Here is an 18,103-nt window from a genome sequence, read left to right as displayed (position 1 = left end):
AAGTCATCATAATAGTTTGAAACATTTATACATATATATATATATATATATATATATATACATATGATATAATTATTTGTTTTCTGTTTTATTATTTATTGTCTCATTTATCTTTAATGATATCTTTTAATAATACTTTATTAACTATTATACAATATTACTTTTATAAATCTAGCAAAAATTTTTATTGTTAACATTTATATAGTCTCCATAAAAATCTATATCTACTTGCATATATATGTATTATGTGTATTCATGATGTCAAATGAATGTTTGGTCAGAGCATCGTGTGTATACAATTATATCGTTTATGATTTATAAAAACTGTGATTTTTTATGAAGAAGACATTAATTTCAAATCAATACAATCGAGAGTAACACATAAACTTGTATATAACAAATAAATCATATTTCTTTGTATTATTATTGTGTAAAGGTTGTTCAAAGCATGATTAAATTATTTTCGTAAATGCAACTTACAACTTGCTGTAATAAACTTTAAACGAACTATGAAAATACTGAGAAATTAATTATTCGTATTACGAAAGATTAATAACTTGAGAAAGATATGCATATGTGTTAATGGATATGTTTATTCTCTGAAGTAACGTGTAGGTTAGCTTTTACAGTTTTTCAAGAAATTTCTAATTTCAACGAACATTCCAAGAATATGGATGTAGAAAAAGTTGCTGTATTTGCCAGTGTAGGATTCGCAATAGCCATTGCAGCATTTGTTATATGGGGTCCATCTCCTAAACCTCGAAAAAAAGGTATAGTGCGAAATATATTTAATTTCTTACAATTATCCAGGAGAAAGATATTATATGTTATAATTTATGTATCCTTTTAGGAACAGTTATTGGAATCAATAATTTAGGATACACTTGCTTCTTGAATTCTCTTTTGCAAGCTTTGGCGGCTTGCCCAATTTTTATTGGATGGTTAAAGAAACAATATGAAGCAAATGAGAAAGTTAATTTCATTTCGACTTCATTATCTGTTTTTGAAAGTATGTTGTTAATTTTAACAAAATGTCCTTAATTTTATTAATTCTTTACTATAAAAATGATGACTGATATTTTATTAAGAAATAAATTATAGTAAGAATTTTTAATTCATTAAATTTAATTTACTAAACTTAAAGATTTATTCATTCAAATACTATAAATAATATATATATTATTATGGAATGTATATTATAAATTTTTTTTTGGATTAGAAATCAATGGATATACGGAAGATTTATATGGTGATGTAACACCAATTGAAATAATTTCTTCACTTGGTAGTCAATGGAAATTTGCACCTGGTCATCAGGATGTACATGAGCTATTTCATGTAGTTCTCAGTGCATTACAAGCAGAAATTCAACATGGAAATAGGGTATGCTTACAAACTAAAAATTATCAAACTAAAGTTATATTGAATTGTTAAAAATACATTATTGTTTGGTATACTACATAATATATTAAGTAGTTTGAGAAAACTTTCAAATTTATATGACATATTTTTAAATCTTTAAAGTAAAAAGACTAAATAACAAGTTAAATATATCTACAACAAATGATTTCAGAAAGGTTGTTTGTCTGATGCTTTACCACAAAGTACAATAATGATAACAGATACAAAGAAATTGGGTGATCCTTTATCATTTAGAAGTGTATCTTGTAATGATATTGTATCAGCTAACAAAAGTCCTAACATTCCAAATGGTTTTGATAGAAATTGCAACAGTCATGTAATATCATCGACGACGTCCATATCAAGTATTCCTATGGCATATAATAAGCCAGGTATAATCCTTGCTAGGTCTTCAGAACTACTTTCAAAAAATGTTGGAGTTGAGGAAAATAAAGAATCTCTTAAACCGTGGAACTCCTTATGTGCTATGTCATTTTCTATTGCTCCACCAATATCGATAGTAGTACATCCATTTTCTGGCTTATTAACTAGTCAATTACAATGCAGTTGCTGTAAATGGAAGGTTAGTCTTTTATTTTAATTAGAATTTTACTTTACTTTAATACAACATATTTAATTATAAAAAAATAAATAAGAATATCTTTTGTAGTCTGCAGTACATTATGACAAACTTGAAACAATTTCTTTACCTTTGCCTCCTTTGGGTCCACATATTAAATCATATCACACATTGGAAGAATTATTAACGCGTTTTGTAACCAGTGAAATTGTTCAAGACGTTTCATGTGACGGATGCGGAATGCGTTGTTTAGCTACTAAAACCTTAACTCTAGGCAAACTCCCTAAATGTTTATGTTTACATATATCAAGAACCACATGGAGCTCTTCAGGAATACCAATTAAGAGAGATGATCCAGTCAAATTTCCTGAAGTACTAACTTTAGATCCTTATACTTTTATAGAAACAAAAAAGCGAAATGCACGGGTATGATATACAATATAATGTATCAAATATATATGTTTGCTAGTCACAAATTTAATATGAAATATGAATTGATAGGGCGATCCTGAAGCAACAATGTTACTTACTAATCGAACAACGCTACAAGATAAACATAAGTATCAATTGCGTGCGATTGTAGAACATCGCGGACCTGTTGATTCTGGGCATTTTGTTTGTTATAGACGAGGAAATAAAGCCAATCAGTGGTTGTATACTTCGGATAATGTAGTTGAGAGCATATCCTTGATTGAAGTTTTATGTGCCACACCATATCTTCTCTTTTACGAGCGTATTAATAGCATATAAGGATAGTTAGTAATCAATTTTAGTAACCGCAGGAAGTTTAGGAATGATGACTCAATATATTGAAATGATGTAATGATCATAATGGAATTTAAGAGACTGAATGTGTCTAATAATAGCTTTTATGTTCCTATTGCAAAACAGTTTAAATTACTTCAAATTATTCGTTAAACAAAGAGAACAAATATTTATATTTATGTGAATTTTTTATTTAATAGATTTCACGTTTTCTGTATCACTTTATTTTCGTACAATGGTACATAAAAAACAAAAATAAAAAATATTTTTTTTGCTTATAATTTTGACATTATGATTTTCTAACTGAATGAAATAGTGCAAAATTTGAAACAAATTTTTAAAAATTATACCTACTTAATAATTTATGTGCAACAAAACAAAATAGTCGACATTTAAGGGTAGCATCATAGAATATTGTGTATGTAGAATACTATAGTTATAGTTTGTAGAGGATTGCATTACTTGCTTGGTAAATTGCATTGTAATAGTGAAACAAAATCAAATTGTGCCAAATTAATCAATCGTTTTTATATATAAACTTAAACTATTATTTTATACATCTGGAGTTTGAAAGTTTAATTCTGGATATGTACTTTAAATGAAATACATTTTCGTGCAATGAAAAAGTAATAAGTTGAGATTTTCAATAACTTGAACAGTGATAATTTTCATACCCTTGTATCATTTAACTCAACCCTTTGTATTATACCTAACTCTAATATGTAGTTTTCTACATCTAATCTAGTTTTTATAATAATTAAATTACAATGTTATGTTAACGCTTGTTTATTAATAATATTCTTTATTTCTCCATCTGAAGCACAAATGTTTTGGAGAACCCATTCTGGAACAGGCGTACAACTGCCCATGGAGATTTTAAATTAATACCTGTACCTTGTAGCCATTCTGAATCCACAAGATTAAATAAAAAAATTACAATAATATCCACCACAGTGAGTGATTATATTTATTTTATTTTAAATTTATTTTAAAATATAAACTTTTATTATATGGTTGAAGATAAAGCAATAAAAGATACTAAATCTTAAATATTCAGATTTCAATTTTATAAGAAAATAGAAAAAATAGTCTTGCAAAATTGAAATTCAAATAGCTTTCAAACTAATCGTTTCCTCTAAAGATTTAAAAACGCATTGATCGATGTATAAATAAAAATATGTAGTTCAATTTTTAAAATTGCAGATAATTCTGAAATTTTTCAAATGCCCTTAGATCCAGAGCAACTACTGTACCATGTAGTGCACCATTACTATTTTAAAAATATTTTAACTTTGCCTAATAAAATTTGCATATAGAAAAATTCTATACATATATGTATATAAATAATTATATAGTACTTTGTACGATAAGTATATACATGAATTTTCGATTCGCTATAATACGAATAAAGATGAAATGCTAAAGAGTTGAATGGAGTTAAATAAGTATGAAGATAATCGATCTGTTATGTATTGTTGAAGTATGGCGTTATGACATATTGACACAGCGGCGTGCAACATGAGCACGCTCTCGGTCGTAGATACAGGTGTGCAAACTTTCGTGGTAGGGTAAGACTCTTTGTGACCTAGTAATGTTGATCGATTTGTCCGCAGCAAGGCGCTCCAATCGAGAAGTTAGAATTTGTTGTGTAACGCCATTATGTAAATATAGTCCGGGTCTAGTTGTCTCTGCTGTTTCTCTCTCTCCTTAGTGCATGTATAACTTTACACTGAGCAAATTGAAAAAGACTTTATATGCCAGCGCCGTTGATGTATTACGAAAAAATAGCGCGAAGTTAAAAAAGTCGAATGTATATAGACTAAAATAATAGTGTTAGTGAAATAAATATACAAGTTTAATATGAAAAAATATGAATATATGAAGTAATGATTAATGAAGTTCACAAAAAGGGAAAGGTGAATTTAAAATATTTGCAAACATTTTTGTCGTTTGTTTTATTCTTATGGATAAAGAAGATATAGGTATGTATTTCTCACATTTCAAGAGAAGCATTAAATTAAATTAAATTCAGTCATATATTATTAAAATAGATTTATTAGTTTTTTTATAATTCACAATATATTACTATATGAAGAATAGAAATATGTAGAATAGAATTGATATATTTTACGTACAATTGAACAGGATCAATACAATGTTATTATAATATATGAAGTACAATGTAGAATTAAATATAGCAATGTAGAAATATTTTATGTACAATGAAACAGAATTAATACATTACTGATGTGAGCAATTAATTTACATGTAGTTTGCAGGCAAATTAAGAAAATAGTAATATTTATATCAATATATATAAATAAATAATAATATATATGTAATGAAATAATAAAATTTATATATACATAGCTAACCTTAATTTTGATACAATTTTATTTGCACTCTTCTCTTAGGAATCGACATAGTTCTAAGTCAGCTGTAGTTACTATTGTTTCTGTTTCTCTACACGCAGTTGAACAATTGTAATGAAGCATATTCATGCATGGAAAGATAATAGCATGCAGAATCGGGTAAAAGTTTTTCTTGTTTTAGGTCTTTCACTATATCCTTTAAAAACTCTACTTGCTTTCAAGTATCCAACTCATTGTTTTAATGTCTTATGTTCTTTTGTTGTTGAGAGTAGTTTTCTTTTGAGATTGGTTAAACTCTTTTTTGTATGTTGTGGAGTGTTCTTATTGTTATGGGTATGGAAAATTATCTCATACGTAGTTTTGGATTGTTACTTCTTCCTTGGATGTGTACTCTTTGGTATATTATATGGGAACCAATACTTATCAACTGCAATAAGAAATAATGTTCGATATTATATATAAAGATTTTAATCCTTAAACATTAACATTTTATATTACATAGTTATGCTCAGTTGGATTACTCATTAATATCTCCCATAAAACTCTGTTTTTCACAATAGTACATTCAGATAGAAAGATATATTCATAGGATTGTGTAAAAGTAAAGTAAATAGTATATTTGAAACTTCTTTCAACTTACGTATTTCCTTGATATTTATAGAGGAGTCATTGCATTTTATAGCAAAATATTCAGGTTAGGGAATTTTTTCTATTGTTGAAGATGACGCAGAAACATGTTCATTATTATCTGAAAAGAATCACATTTCATATTATTGTGGTAGATTGCAAAACTGTTTTTAGGGAAATGAGCAGAACACATAAAACTGCTATTGCTCAGTTTCTATCCTTCCTATTAGTTTCCAGACTTATTAGTTTGACCCACTATTTATAATGGTAATCACGATGCTTTATCTCATGGAAATCTAGACATAATTATATGCAAATTAAAACAAAAAATATCAAGGCTATCGTAAATTGAATAAAGGTTGTGTACCTGTTCAATGTTGCATTTGCTTAATTGTTGCTCAAATTATCATAAATTACATATTTACCCCTAGTTAGAACTAAACAGTAAACTTTCACTTGTATAAAATACTCGTACAATCTTTAGAGAATACAGAACAATACATTTTATATAAAACTTATTTCACACTGATATATCGCATGTTCGTTAGTGAGTGACAACTTGACAAGTAATAAAATAGTGAGCGCTGCGCACTGGTAAACTTTTGTAATGTTCTGACAATCTTTTCTAGTTCTCTCTGTTTCTCTACTCGTCTCTAATAGTGAGAATTGATATCAGTGGGAAAGGGGAATAAAATACGCCGGTTAACCTATGGTGGCGCTATGTACCAAAGTCCAATATAGCCATGATCAACTTGACACCATGCTCGGCGTATGAGAATTCGTGTGAAGATTCGCTCGCGTATTCATAGAATATATATCAGTGCATGCGAGTGATACGAACATGTCCAGCATGTCATTTGCTTTTGCTCTTGCTAGCTTAAGTTCATCACTTTTGGCGTACAGTGTTTAGTATGATTGAAGAGTAAATGGTGTGTAACGGTATGTTGCTACGTTTTTACTAAGATGCAAGATGTTAATATTCTAAAATAATGTTGATATAAACTTTGTTATGGTGTTAGTATATAATGCTATATTAGTATACTTTGTAATAGTACGTATACATGTTTGTATGTGGAATAAATTTGACCGAGTATAAATTTATAGGTTATACTTGCACCTGCAACCTTTTGTAAATACCCGATCTTTTGAAATTTATTACTTCATATTTTACTTTTTGTAACGTAAATGCAGAGATGCCTCATTTTGTAAGCACTAAAGACGAAATTGTAAGTATAACTAAATAATAATATTATAAACTTTTACAGTTTAGTAATATTATATTTTGATCTTTTGGCAGGTGCAAAATATGGAGGATATCGCTTCTGATTTTGCTTGCCTTAAAATATCTGCTTTGCAAAAAGCTTCTCGTATATCAGGTGAAGTGGATAAAATTACAATTGGTCCCGATTCAATAGTGAATGAAAGTGAAAGTGAAAGATCAGAAAATATAGAAAATGAACGGAATTCTTGTAATATTACAGTTCCACAAAAATCTGTCTGCCCACAGCATAAAATTTATATGCAAGGTGGTATTACCTTCTCAGTTAAAAAGATTCTCTTAGAAAGCGAATATCAAAGGAAAGAAGAAGTTCAGGTAATATAGATACATTTTTATTTTTATTTTACTTTCAAAGAAATATAACTTCTATATAATATAATTTGCATGCAACATGTAACTTAATCAATAGATATTATTTTGTTTCATTTAATTATTTAGAAGTTTATTTCTCTCATCAATTTCGATCATTTCTGAATATGTTGTCAGGAGCATGACTGTGAACAACTTTTTTCTATATATATAACCACCGCTTGGCTCTAGTTTCTAACCTACATATTTGAAAAAAAACTGTTGGTACCACTATAATGAATTCTGCCTACAACTGTGTATCCATAGCAGCATATGCGTTAGTTTGGTTGCCGGTCGCCTTATGGCAGTGGCCGGATACAACCTAACTTAGGGCTAACTCTTACCTTTTGTTTATAATATACGGGGTGTTTTATGTAAGTGGAAACGCTAGAATATATCACGAAAGATTAAAGATGTAACAAAAGTTATTTGGTTCAAATGGATATCATATCCCTTTGCGGACGGAGCGGTTCTAAGTCAACCGTACCGTGGGACCGAGCTATCGCCGGATAGTCATCTAAAATTGCCAGCGCACATTCCTGCTTAGACGCGATTTTCGTTCATAGCACTCCAAGATGTCAAATTCTAAACATATGTATGTATACAGATTCTCCACAGGATAAATAAATTGACACACATATGAGTTTTTTATATGTACGCTTATATGAGATATATGAGTTTCTCGACCATAGCGATGCGTTTACGTGGGACACATATATGAGTCTTGGCTCTATCAATTGGTTTCCTCAAACTCATATATAAGTTTCTCGGCCAAATTGATGGTTTATGCAGAATGCGTATATGTGGTGGTAGTTCGCGAAGGGATATGGTGCAAATTATATTTGGCATTTTCATCTCTGTAAATAGGACTATATATTTTTTAATGTATTAATCAATCCATCACCGCATTTTTTGTAAAAAAAGTATTAACCTATTAATGAAGAATTATTGGTTAAGCAGATATTTTGACTTCAATTTATCAAATTTAACATATGAAAGACAAGGGAAGACGCGAAGCAGTATTCTTATGTTTACATTGTCTTTGTCTTTCATATGGTAAATTGATACGTTTTATCGTTATACAGGGTGGTTGGTAATTGATGGTACAAGCGGAAAGGGGGTGATTCTACGCGAAAAAAGAAGTCGAAAATATAGAATAAAAAGATTTTTTTTTTATTTTTTTATTTTTTTTTAATTTTTCCATCGAGACAACTATCTACAGTGAGATCCGTTATAACGTACCGCACGCGTACCGAGCGAAAATTCAAAGTCGATTTTCTCGAAATCAAAGCCTCAAACGAAAAATTTTTATTCTATATTTTCGACTTCTTTTTTCGCGTAGAATCACCCTCTTTCCGCTTGTACCACCAGTTACCAACCACCCTGTATATGCAGGATTCATTGTCTTTTTGTTTTTTGCGAACATCTGGGAAACTAAGTCCGAGCGATGATTACAGGTATAGGAAAAAGTTGTTCAGAATCATGCCTCCGACAACATATTCAAAAATCATCAAAATCAGTGAACAGAGCAAACTTCTAAATAATTACCTTTGTTACCTATGGAATTTTTGAAAAGCAACATTTTGTAAATGAATATTATAGACAATTATGTGAGTAATTATTCTTTTTCAACTGTGCAAAAATTATACAAAATATACTTAATGAAAAAGTTGTGCTATGGAAACAAAAAATATATGGGATGTATATAACAGATGTGGACAAACTTTAGAGGCATATAGTACTCATCAAAACAAACAAAACGGTTTTAATAAACATGAATCCAAAAATCATCAATTTCTGAGTGGTTTTTTCAATAAGACATTATCTTTACAGCATATGTTTAATATGCCTTATGTTCAATTTAATATACACTCAGGCATGTTTTCTCATAGAAGCATATCACACATTGAGAGATCTCTGGCATTTAACTTATCTCTTAGCAACAGTTTTCAATTTGTTGTATCAACTCATTTAACAAAGCAACTGGTTTACTATACACTATACTTTTATACACTTGCATAAGTGTATAAATATCTTGCAACTTTGAAACTAATTGTTTTTGAACTTATGTTTATCAAGACCAGTTTTGATGAATACTACATGCTTCCAAAGTTTGTCCACAACTTTTATATACACATCTGTTAATAGTCAAAATAATGATGTTTGATGAAAATTGAAAATTTTTGCTAGTCAAATAAAATTTTTAAAAATTAATCTATGAAAAGATATATATGTATAAAGTAGTAATATAAATTGTTCCATAAATAACAAATGTATAAAACCATAAAAAATGTGATTTCTTTTAGAAAAAAATTGCATGTCATTGGCAACATATGAAAGAAAATGGGAAAGTTATACAGAAACGTATGGCAATGTCACGTTCACATATGGCTAAAGAACGTGAACGCAAAAGTAAGGAGAACTATGCATGTATACTAGCAGAAGAAAGAATGGCAGAACAGGAAGAAATACGTAAAAGACATGAACAACAGAAAGAAGTTGAAGAATACAGAAAAGAAATGAAAGAGAAAGAAGAATTGACCAAAGAAATAATGATTTTAAGAAATATATACAACCAAAAAAATAATGATTTTAAGAAATATGCAATGGAACATTGCAATTGTATGGAGCATTGTAAAGACAAAAATTCTTTTGCCATAATATTATCTTCTTATGATACAAAATTAGAAGAGTTGCACCTCCAATTGAAGTTTATAGATGAAAAAATTAAGGTAATAAGTAAAACAATAAAACTTTATTAAATACAGTATACGAAAAATACAAAAATACATATGTATATGTATTTTATTCATAGATAGGTGAAATAACACCCGCCGATTTGAATATTATGGTAAAACTGGTTCAACAAATTGATGAAATGTTAAGTATATTTAAATCAGAAATAGGTAAGTTTTGTACTATATATCATGTCTTTTCTTGTTAGATTTTGTGCAAACACACAGTTCTTTATTGTTTTATATTATGTGTTTTATATATTGTTTTTTATATACCTTAGATAAAATAAATGTTCGGTGTGAGGTAAATTCAACTGGAGCAGAAAATACAGTACATTCTCATACGACACCATTGTCAGATTCACAACAGGCGTTTAGCAACAGTCAAACAGTTCACGAGCCAGTTATTTCAGAACAAACAAGTACTGATAACGAAGTACAAAAATATGAAGACGAAGAAAAAAGGGGAAATGTGCAAACAGAGAACATGATTTCTACAAATATTTCACAAGAAACATCTCTAATTGTTAATGTAGAACGAAATGTATCAACGACCGAATCAGATAAAGGTAAAATAAGTTTGTGCCATAATTGTAATTTATGTTCTTAATAAATTAGTGATAAATACATACCATTTTATTTACAGATCATTTGTATAAATATGTCGATAAAGAATTGTTAGAAATATATGTGAATAATAAAAAATTTTTAGAAAATTATGTAAAAATATTTGATGAGTTTTTACAATCTCCAAGTATGAAAAAATTTAGATTTGAATGTCAAAAAGCAATAAATATACCTGTAAATGCAATATCTGGCATTAGTAAACAACATCTGACAGATAAATATGAAAGATTACATATTCTGCTTATGGGAAAATCTTGGCCAAATGTTAATGAACATCCACATGGGGCAAATTTTTGTAAAAATATTCTAGCTAAAAAATTAGTTGTATGTAATTTCATATAAATCTTATATTTGTACCAAGTATTTTAAATTATAACAGATTTCATATATAATCCATTTTAATAGAATCAAGGTGAGACGCTTGTTTCAAGTAAACCAAAGATGGCATTTCCCATCGCAGCTATAATCGTAGCTCTTTGGAGCGATCATTCCGATTTCGGAGATTTGCTTTTATCACATTTTTACAATGTTTGTCCGTTTACGGTTCCTATCTTTATGCCAAGGATGGTAGGACAATCGGATGATGATTATTATAAATTAATGGGTTATAAATATGCTGAAGATGGTACAATTGAAAAGCATGATAAATTTTTGAAAAGAATGTCCGGTTTAATGAGACTGTATGCTTCTATTACTATCACGACTCAAAGGAAAGGAATTGATAAAACTAATCCACATGGACTCCAAAATGCATGGCGATGGTTGGCTGCTATTTTAAATTTTGGTAATATAGACATCTAGAAAGTTACAGAAAATTGTATCGGAGTCTCAGTAATATTTTGTAATTTTGTTTCAGAACCGCGAAAGGAAATATCAGATCTTTGTGCAACTTTCTTATTGGATATGCTTGAAGTTGCTGGAAATACATTATGGATTGCTTATCCAAAACAATTCCATAAGTTGTTAATTTTATTGTCGGAAGAATATTATCCACGCATGAAAAATGTAGGATCTATCGGCAGTGGTCCATTGGTACGACTTGAAGAATTTTTGAGAAATAGCTTAGCAAAAGGTTCTATATCCCCTCCTGATGGTCAACTTCCTCCAAATTTTTGGTGATGATAATACCACTGAATCAATTTCTTTAATTTCTAATTATAAATTTCTGACTGTTATCGATACTCGTAAAACATTATCGGATATTGCAAGAATTTTCTCGTGCAAAAATATTTTAAAGTTATTTGTACATATGAAAGATCATTATTTGAATGTCATATTTATTAAACTTTCAATGTGTGAGGAAAGAATGCAAAAAAATGTAAAAATAATAAGTGATGTATGTATAATTATGCGTATGCCTATAAATAATACAATATGAATAACATAATCTTAGTAGTATGGTACACTTGTAACTACAGATTTTACACCGTCGAGGTTGTATAATTTTTCAGAATTTGTGGCAAATCTAGTAATCCCAAAAGGAGCGAATCTATCTATCCATTCTTTGTCTTGATTTATGTTTAGTAAGTAAGTTGTAATTTTTCTTTTGAGGACGTCTACAAATATAATGAAAAGTAAAAATCATAATTCATTGCATAAAAGAATTATAGCATGAATGAAATACGTCCTATACATTTTTACGCCTAAAACTTTTATACCTGAAAGTGTTTTCTTTATCATGATGCGATAAGGTGGTAAAGGTCCTAAACTTGTTAAAATATGAAGTGAACTGATTCCTGGTAATGTGTTTTTGTGGCACTTAATAACAGGAGATTCTAAAATTCCAACTTCTGCTTGTTTTCCTGCAACCATTTGTAAAGCAGCAATCTGTGTATCAGCATCTGAAAATTGAATTTATAATTCGTTTAATCATTTTCATAGTATACTGAAAATAAAAAGCATGCTCTTAATGTAATGTACGAACCAAGCGTGTTGCCGAAAAAAGCTGGGCTTTCACCTTTCGTGTATAAGTAATTAAATAACAAGGCTGTTACTCCACTATTTTTCTTTCGATCTGGGAGAGAACATCTATGACCGCGAAGATCTGTAATATCCTATAAAAATCTTTCTCACATCAATATACTTATACTTTTATTTAGTTGTAATTACAATTGTATATTTGAATTTGATATTTACTTGTACGTGTAGCGCGCGGTCTGTAGCTACAACAACATCAGCATAAATGCACGATGAATTGTCTTTATTAAGATGATGTTCGAAACAGAAACTCACAGGTAGAAGTTCACCATCTTCCCAGTCTGCACTTGCTGATAAGATAGCTGAAAAATATGAATTTACTCTATTATTTAATTAATTACAACTTATCAGTTTTTACATGCATTCCATACGTATTTATGTAGGTAGAATGATAGGAAAGAAAAGAATTAACGAAAAAGTCGTTATACACTATTACATATAAAAATTAGATTGAGATAATAATAATAACATACCAATATCCACAACTTCTTTTGCAACTGGTCTGTCACTTCTGGATTCATACAACAGTACTACAGGTTTTTCGGTAGCAACTTCGATTGCTTCTACAAGCACTTCGAATAAGCCAATTGGTAGCGAAGGTACAAGATGCGTTGTTAAAACAAGTGAACGTTCACTCAATAGCGGACTAGAAAGCGGAGGACATTTTCGAGGAACAGCAACATTCGAGGCTTTTTGAAAATCCTGAAAATACGTTAACAGTATTTGATTACTTAAATGACTTAGTACGTATAAGATCTGTATATTATAAATATATTACGAAAATATTGACAAATATGATAAACACAAATCTATATAAAGGCTTAAATTTAGATTATCTTTTACCATTCAAAAGAAAACGTCGCAATTATTAGTAAAATGATAAGTAATTATTATGATGCATTATATATGAAACTTACAAATTTATCGGCAATGGGAATCATTTTGTATTCTGGAACATTGGTTTGATGTAAAGTAATATCACTAAAACTTTTTGACTCTTTGTCCTCTGTTTTAAGTTTTTCTACTCTGAATTCAATATTTTTTAATTCTGCGATTGTAGGCTTCATTTGCTGGTATTCTGATTTTGAAACTTCTGAACTTTTAATTTCTATTTGCATTTTTTCTTGTTTTTCACTTTCTTTCAAATTTTTTTGTTTTGTTTCGATTTCGTAACTGTCATTCATAATTTGACAACTTTCAAGAGAAAAGGTTGCGATATTTATTGATTTTTTCCTATTTATCGAAGTATCTTTTGATTCCAAATGAACTTCACTCTGAAGTAAGTTATCCTTCGATGTTTTTGTCATAGAAAACATTTTGTCGTATGATTTTATATTTTAATCTGGCAACAGGAAATTTTTAAAAATGATTAAAGCTACAAAATACAAAATAAACAAAAATAATATGAATTAAGAAATAAGGTGAAATAAAGTACAGAAATGACAAAATAATGAGAATTTAGCGTAACTCACAGCAACGTTGACTTCGATGAAACTTTCAGTATATATATATTTTTATTACAGGTTCAAATAAAAAAGTTGTAAAAGGCGACTTTTACTATTTTCTTTGCGATTTTAACCAATTATAATCTTTTAAAAATTGTTTTTATATGTCATTTAATAAACTAATTCACCTAATTTCTAAAAAAACTCAAATCGTGTAGCCCAATTTTAAAAAAGTTATTCTGTCTTAAGAACAGATGATTTTCAGTGTGACCGATTCATGTATATTTTATGATAACGCATAATTTAAAAAAGAAGTATACGTATATTGTCAGCAATATGAATCAAATTCATAAATTCATTCAAAAAAAAAAAACAAAGTTAGGAAAACATAGTGGATGTTATAAATATAATAAATATAACAATAAATCGTGATAAATAAATATGTATTAATGCTCCTTTAATAACGATCACGTAGGGGAAAATTTATAAAATATGTACATAAATTTGATAAGGTTCCTGAAGAAAAATTGCCAACAAATTATTAATACATGCCATATAAAATAATGTTTACAATTAAGAAGTCCATTTTTTGTTTTACTGTACTGTAATTAAATTGTACGGTTTCGAATTGAAACATGTTTCGATTACATGGAATCTTATCGGTATTAGTTTCTTTTCTTAATTATGATACAAAATAAGGCGGTGAAATTCCATGGTACTTGTTTTTATATAATTCGTCAGAAGAACACATTTGTGTATTTCCCTTATGAGCAATAATTATAATGATATTAGATTTGTAAATAGTGTACACATGAAGCTTTTTTGAATTACCATAAATATTTCTTCGGTAATTTTAAACGAGAACTAAAACGAAATAGGAAAAATAAAATAATCCAATTATAAAATACATATATATAATATAATATAATATAATAATTAATTAATTATATGTATACATATAATAATTTACAACGAAAGAAGTTTAAAAAAATCTCGGATAATAAAATTTGTATGTATTTTTACATAAAGTATCACCTCCTGCTTGCTTATATTATACGTATAATACAACACATGATATATTGAAACAGTGTTTGTCAACATTGTATCTGATATTTTCATACATTTCAAAATTATAAGTGGCGAGCCATATACAGTGATAAACAGAAGTATTAGCACAGACGAGATAAAACTCTATGTAAATCTCTAAAACATAATTATCAAATTCTTTTGAAAAATATAATTTTTGGTCTAAAGTTTAAATATATATATATATGTATTACACCTCGTTATTGTTAAGCAACTGTATGATAGAAATAAACAACGTCTGTTGTTACAGAAGATTAGTTACTTTTAAGGTTTCAATTACTGTAAAATTGGCACGAAAATTGATTCTAGAATCGTATTGAAAATAATTTCGTGGAAAATGAAACGTTATACGAATAAACTCCAGTCTATATTAATATCTTTTATTTTCTTTTAAATAAAATTACTGTCCCTCCGATTGTATCATAAAAATACACATCGATGGTCATGCGCGTATTAATCTCGACAAGGTTCAATAATTCGATTCAATATAGTAGGTACTGATCAAATTTTTTTGTATTTCGATAGAAAATTACTTATACGGTATATAAATATATATATGTACTAATTGAAACTTACTCTCGTTTGCGCTACTATTAAATCAGTTAAATGGAATACACTGTATTGAGAGAATAGTTCAAGACGAAAACTGTGAAATGTTCACAGTGATGACAGAATAATGAGAATGTTACTTACATACTTGGAATGGTTTATGTTCATGCGACGAGTGTTCGAGAGACGTCATGTATTCGTAGATAATCTTCAGTCGATTGCCGCGTGATGGCTGCGTGTTCCAAAGAAATGATGCCATTTTAGTGCAGGTTCCAGCGATACCGATGGGAGAACAAAGATATTGCACAGTTTCGCACTTTGCGAATTTCTGCTTCAAACTTTTCGTCCATGTTGTATCACAAACGATCTATGGTTGTATTAGATAGAATAGTTCACGATAAAAAGCAACCAGTATGTTTTCTTAAATTTAAGTCAATGTTTAACTTTCTTTAAACTATAATCTTTTTATTTAAAACAAATATATGCATGTATGTATATTTAATTTGATTCCATTTATAAAAGGTACGTAATATTTATTGTAATATAAAAAATAAGAAGTATTTTTCCATAAACTATATAATTAACAATATTTTTCAATAAAAAATTATAAGTTTCAATTTATTCACTTTCACACAAATTCGATTCTTTTAATATAACTTCTTGCAGGGATAAATGCTAATCATTTTAGCCATTAGTCATAAAAGATTAAGTATTTTTTAACATCCGCTATTAGTTTTGAAATACTTTTTCTCAGATTCATCTTAATTTTTCGTAAGACTCATTATCATGATTATCATTTCGTAAGACTATCATATCGTGATAGTTCAATATTCTTTTTTACACTTTCACGTTGTGCTTTGCCTTGCTTATAACAGAAGATGATTAATTTACCTCCAAAAACGTACTAATGAAGAATGAAACAATGGAACTGTAATAATTTAACGCTCACTTAACGAAAAATGCTTAAAAGCAATTGAATTCTCACATTCATGTTAGATGGAATCACAATATTATAGATGTATAATTTGTAGTCTAATCATTGGTATCATTGTATATTTTTATTGTTCATTAATACAACGTACAAATATTTTCCAAATAAACTATCTAGGAGATAATGCATTTTATATCAGAAAATATTGAATTTAAATATTGAGCTCTATTGAATTTAAATACATATACCGAAAGATAGTATACAGCGACGAGCAAAGGTGTAAACACGCTCCACTGATTTTATGTAAAAGGCAATAATACGACTAATTTTTCAAGTGATCGTTAAAGATTAAGTAACAGTAACTACAAGCTGCGTCTGATCAACGAAATGTAATAGTTCATTTTCATTAACATTAATAATGTCATGAAATGCAAATTACTGCATGTTTACAATTTTGCACTTTAATTATACTCGTCGAACTATGGTTTCAACCTAGTACTTCATCCACTTTCCTTTACTTTTTTTTAATGCTTTTAATCTACGAGGCATACTGTCAATTAAATTTTTAATTATTTGTGGTTCAATATTGTACCATTCCTGTTGTGTTCTTCCCCATAATTCATGAACACCTGAAGGTGGATTATTATATTTTGCCAGCCTTCTTTTCAAAATGGACCATAAATTTTCGATCGGATTCATATCCGGACTTTGTGCTGGCCACTTCATCACAGAAAAATTTTGATTTTCTAGCCAGGTTTTAACTATTTTTGCAGTATGCTTATGATCCCCGTCTTGTTGAAATACTACTTCACGTTCATTGTATCCAAAGAATTAACTACAGAAGGTAAATTACTTTGTAGAATGGTCAAATAATGCTCTTTTCGCATTATACCTTCGATTCGAACTAAGGGACCAACACCTCTGTGAGTAAAGCAACCCCAACACATAATTGAGCCACCTCCAAACTTCATAGTTTGTTTTATACCACCTGGTTGATCATTATTCTCGGATGAAGTTCAATACCAGGACCTTCTGTCAGATTCGAATCTGTTAATTTTTGTTTCGTCACTCCATATAACTCTTTTCCAATCTTCGGTCGTTTATTCTTTGTAGGTGTCCACAAATTGTTTTCGTAATAAATATTTCTGTTTGAAAGAGCTGGTTTACTCTCTTTTTCCTTCGCTCGTAAACTAATTCTCTTTAAAGAGCGACGAATGGTCCATTCGCTAGCACTTATTTCGATTTGCAGAGTAGCAATTTTTGCTGTTTTGTAACTATCCGACCGAATACAGTGTGCAATTTCACGTGCTGCTCTATCCGAAATAAGTCGCGGTCTACCGTTTTGTGAAGAAATTGGTGCACTAACATACTTTTTTCTTAT

At 29.0% G+C, this 18,103-nt stretch overlaps 3 protein-coding genes and 1 long non-coding RNA gene across 9 annotated transcripts; 2 read left to right on the top strand and 2 right to left on the bottom strand.

Annotated features, from left to right (window-relative positions):
- The first annotated feature begins 238 nt into the window (after positions 1–238).
- Positions 239–3,390, top strand: LOC117207767 (ubiquitin carboxyl-terminal hydrolase 30 homolog). Its single transcript, XM_033448318.1, has 6 exons — positions 239–770; positions 851–1,009; positions 1,220–1,383; positions 1,574–1,984; positions 2,072–2,407; positions 2,483–3,390. The coding sequence occupies exons 1-6, from the start codon at positions 671–673 to the stop codon at positions 2,729–2,731; spliced, it is 1,419 nt and encodes a 472-aa protein (XP_033304209.1). The 5' UTR covers positions 239–670; the 3' UTR covers positions 2,732–3,390.
- A 1,106-nt stretch (positions 3,391–4,496) lies between these two features.
- Positions 4,497–12,217, top strand: LOC117207754 (nucleoporin Gle1-like). Of its 5 annotated transcripts, none has more exons than XM_033448287.1 (9): positions 4,497–4,728; positions 6,850–6,971; positions 7,043–7,339; positions 9,679–10,104; positions 10,188–10,278; positions 10,389–10,676; positions 10,754–11,058; positions 11,140–11,518; positions 11,591–11,931. In XM_033448287.1, exons 2-9 carry the CDS (start codon positions 6,939–6,941, stop codon positions 11,851–11,853), a joined length of 2,082 nt encoding a protein of 693 aa, XP_033304178.1. In that variant the 5' UTR covers positions 4,497–4,728; positions 6,850–6,938; the 3' UTR covers positions 11,854–11,931. The 5 variants fall into 5 exon arrangements, with proteins under 5 accessions (XP_033304178.1, XP_033304180.1, XP_033304177.1 ...); XM_033448289.1 differs by lacking the exon at positions 4,497–4,728 and adding an exon at positions 6,580–6,759 and having other exon boundaries at positions 11,140–11,495; positions 11,591–11,723; XM_033448286.1 differs by lacking the exon at positions 4,497–4,728 and adding an exon at positions 6,584–6,674.
- On the bottom strand, positions 4,854–6,211 carry LOC117207756. Its single transcript, XR_004487586.1, has 3 exons — positions 6,171–6,211; positions 5,759–5,866; positions 4,854–5,545 (listed from the first exon to the last, which is right to left on the bottom strand). It is a non-coding gene; the product is annotated as an uncharacterized LOC117207756 (long non-coding RNA).
- Positions 11,992–16,072, bottom strand: LOC117207755. 2 transcript variants are annotated; one of them, XM_033448292.1, is made up of 7 exons: positions 15,936–16,072; positions 13,629–14,053; positions 13,185–13,413; positions 12,871–13,013; positions 12,659–12,788; positions 12,393–12,575; positions 11,992–12,290 (listed from the first exon to the last, which is right to left on the bottom strand). In XM_033448292.1, the coding sequence occupies exons 2-7, from the start codon at positions 14,025–14,027 to the stop codon at positions 12,124–12,126; spliced, it is 1,251 nt and encodes a 416-aa protein (XP_033304183.1). In that variant the 5' UTR covers positions 14,028–14,053; positions 15,936–16,072; the 3' UTR covers positions 11,992–12,123. The 2 variants fall into 2 exon arrangements, with proteins under 2 accessions (XP_033304183.1, XP_033304182.1); XM_033448291.1 differs by having other exon boundaries at positions 15,819–15,976.
- Positions 16,073–18,103: the final 2,031 nt, after the last annotated feature.

Source organism: Bombus bifarius, unplaced genomic scaffold, assembly GCF_011952205.1.
Source record: "Bombus bifarius isolate JDL3187 unplaced genomic scaffold, Bbif_JDL3187 scf7180000008046, whole genome shotgun sequence".
Classification (NCBI taxonomy): Eukaryota; Metazoa; Arthropoda; class Insecta; order Hymenoptera; family Apidae; genus Bombus; species Bombus bifarius.
This window is presented reverse-complemented; position numbering and strand designations above follow the sequence as displayed.

What these genes read in the sequence shown, in the direction of transcription:
- LOC117207755 (XM_033448292.1), bottom strand. Translation starts at nt 14,027, where the DNA reads ATGTTTTCTATGACAAAAACATCGAAGGATAACTTACTTCAGAGTGAA. An exon ending in AAAAGAAGTTGTGGATATTG is followed by an intron (nt 13,014 to 13,184) that starts GTATGTTATTAT and finishes CATATTTTTCAG; the next exon opens with CTATCTTATCAGCAAGTGCA. An exon ending in GATAAAGAAAACACTTTCAG is followed by an intron (nt 12,291 to 12,392) that starts GTATAAAAGTTT and finishes TTATATTTGTAG; the next exon opens with ACGTCCTCAAAAGAAAAATT.
- LOC117207754 (XM_033448288.1), top strand. Translation starts at nt 6,939, where the DNA reads ATGCCTCATTTTGTAAGCACTAAAGACGAAATT. An exon ending in TAAGCACTAAAGACGAAATT is followed by an intron (nt 6,972 to 7,042) that starts GTAAGTATAACT and finishes ATCTTTTGGCAG; the next exon opens with GTGCAAAATATGGAGGATAT. An exon ending in AAAGGAAAGAAGAAGTTCAG is followed by an intron (nt 7,340 to 9,678) that starts GTAATATAGATA and finishes GATTTCTTTTAG; the next exon opens with AAAAAAATTGCATGTCATTG.
- LOC117207767 (XM_033448318.1), top strand. Translation starts at nt 671, where the DNA reads ATGGATGTAGAAAAAGTTGCTGTATTTGCCAGTGTAGGATTCGCAATA. An exon ending in GCAGTTGCTGTAAATGGAAG is followed by an intron (nt 1,985 to 2,071) that starts GTTAGTCTTTTA and finishes TATCTTTTGTAG; the next exon opens with TCTGCAGTACATTATGACAA. An exon ending in CAAAAAAGCGAAATGCACGG is followed by an intron (nt 2,408 to 2,482) that starts GTATGATATACA and finishes ATGAATTGATAG; the next exon opens with GGCGATCCTGAAGCAACAAT.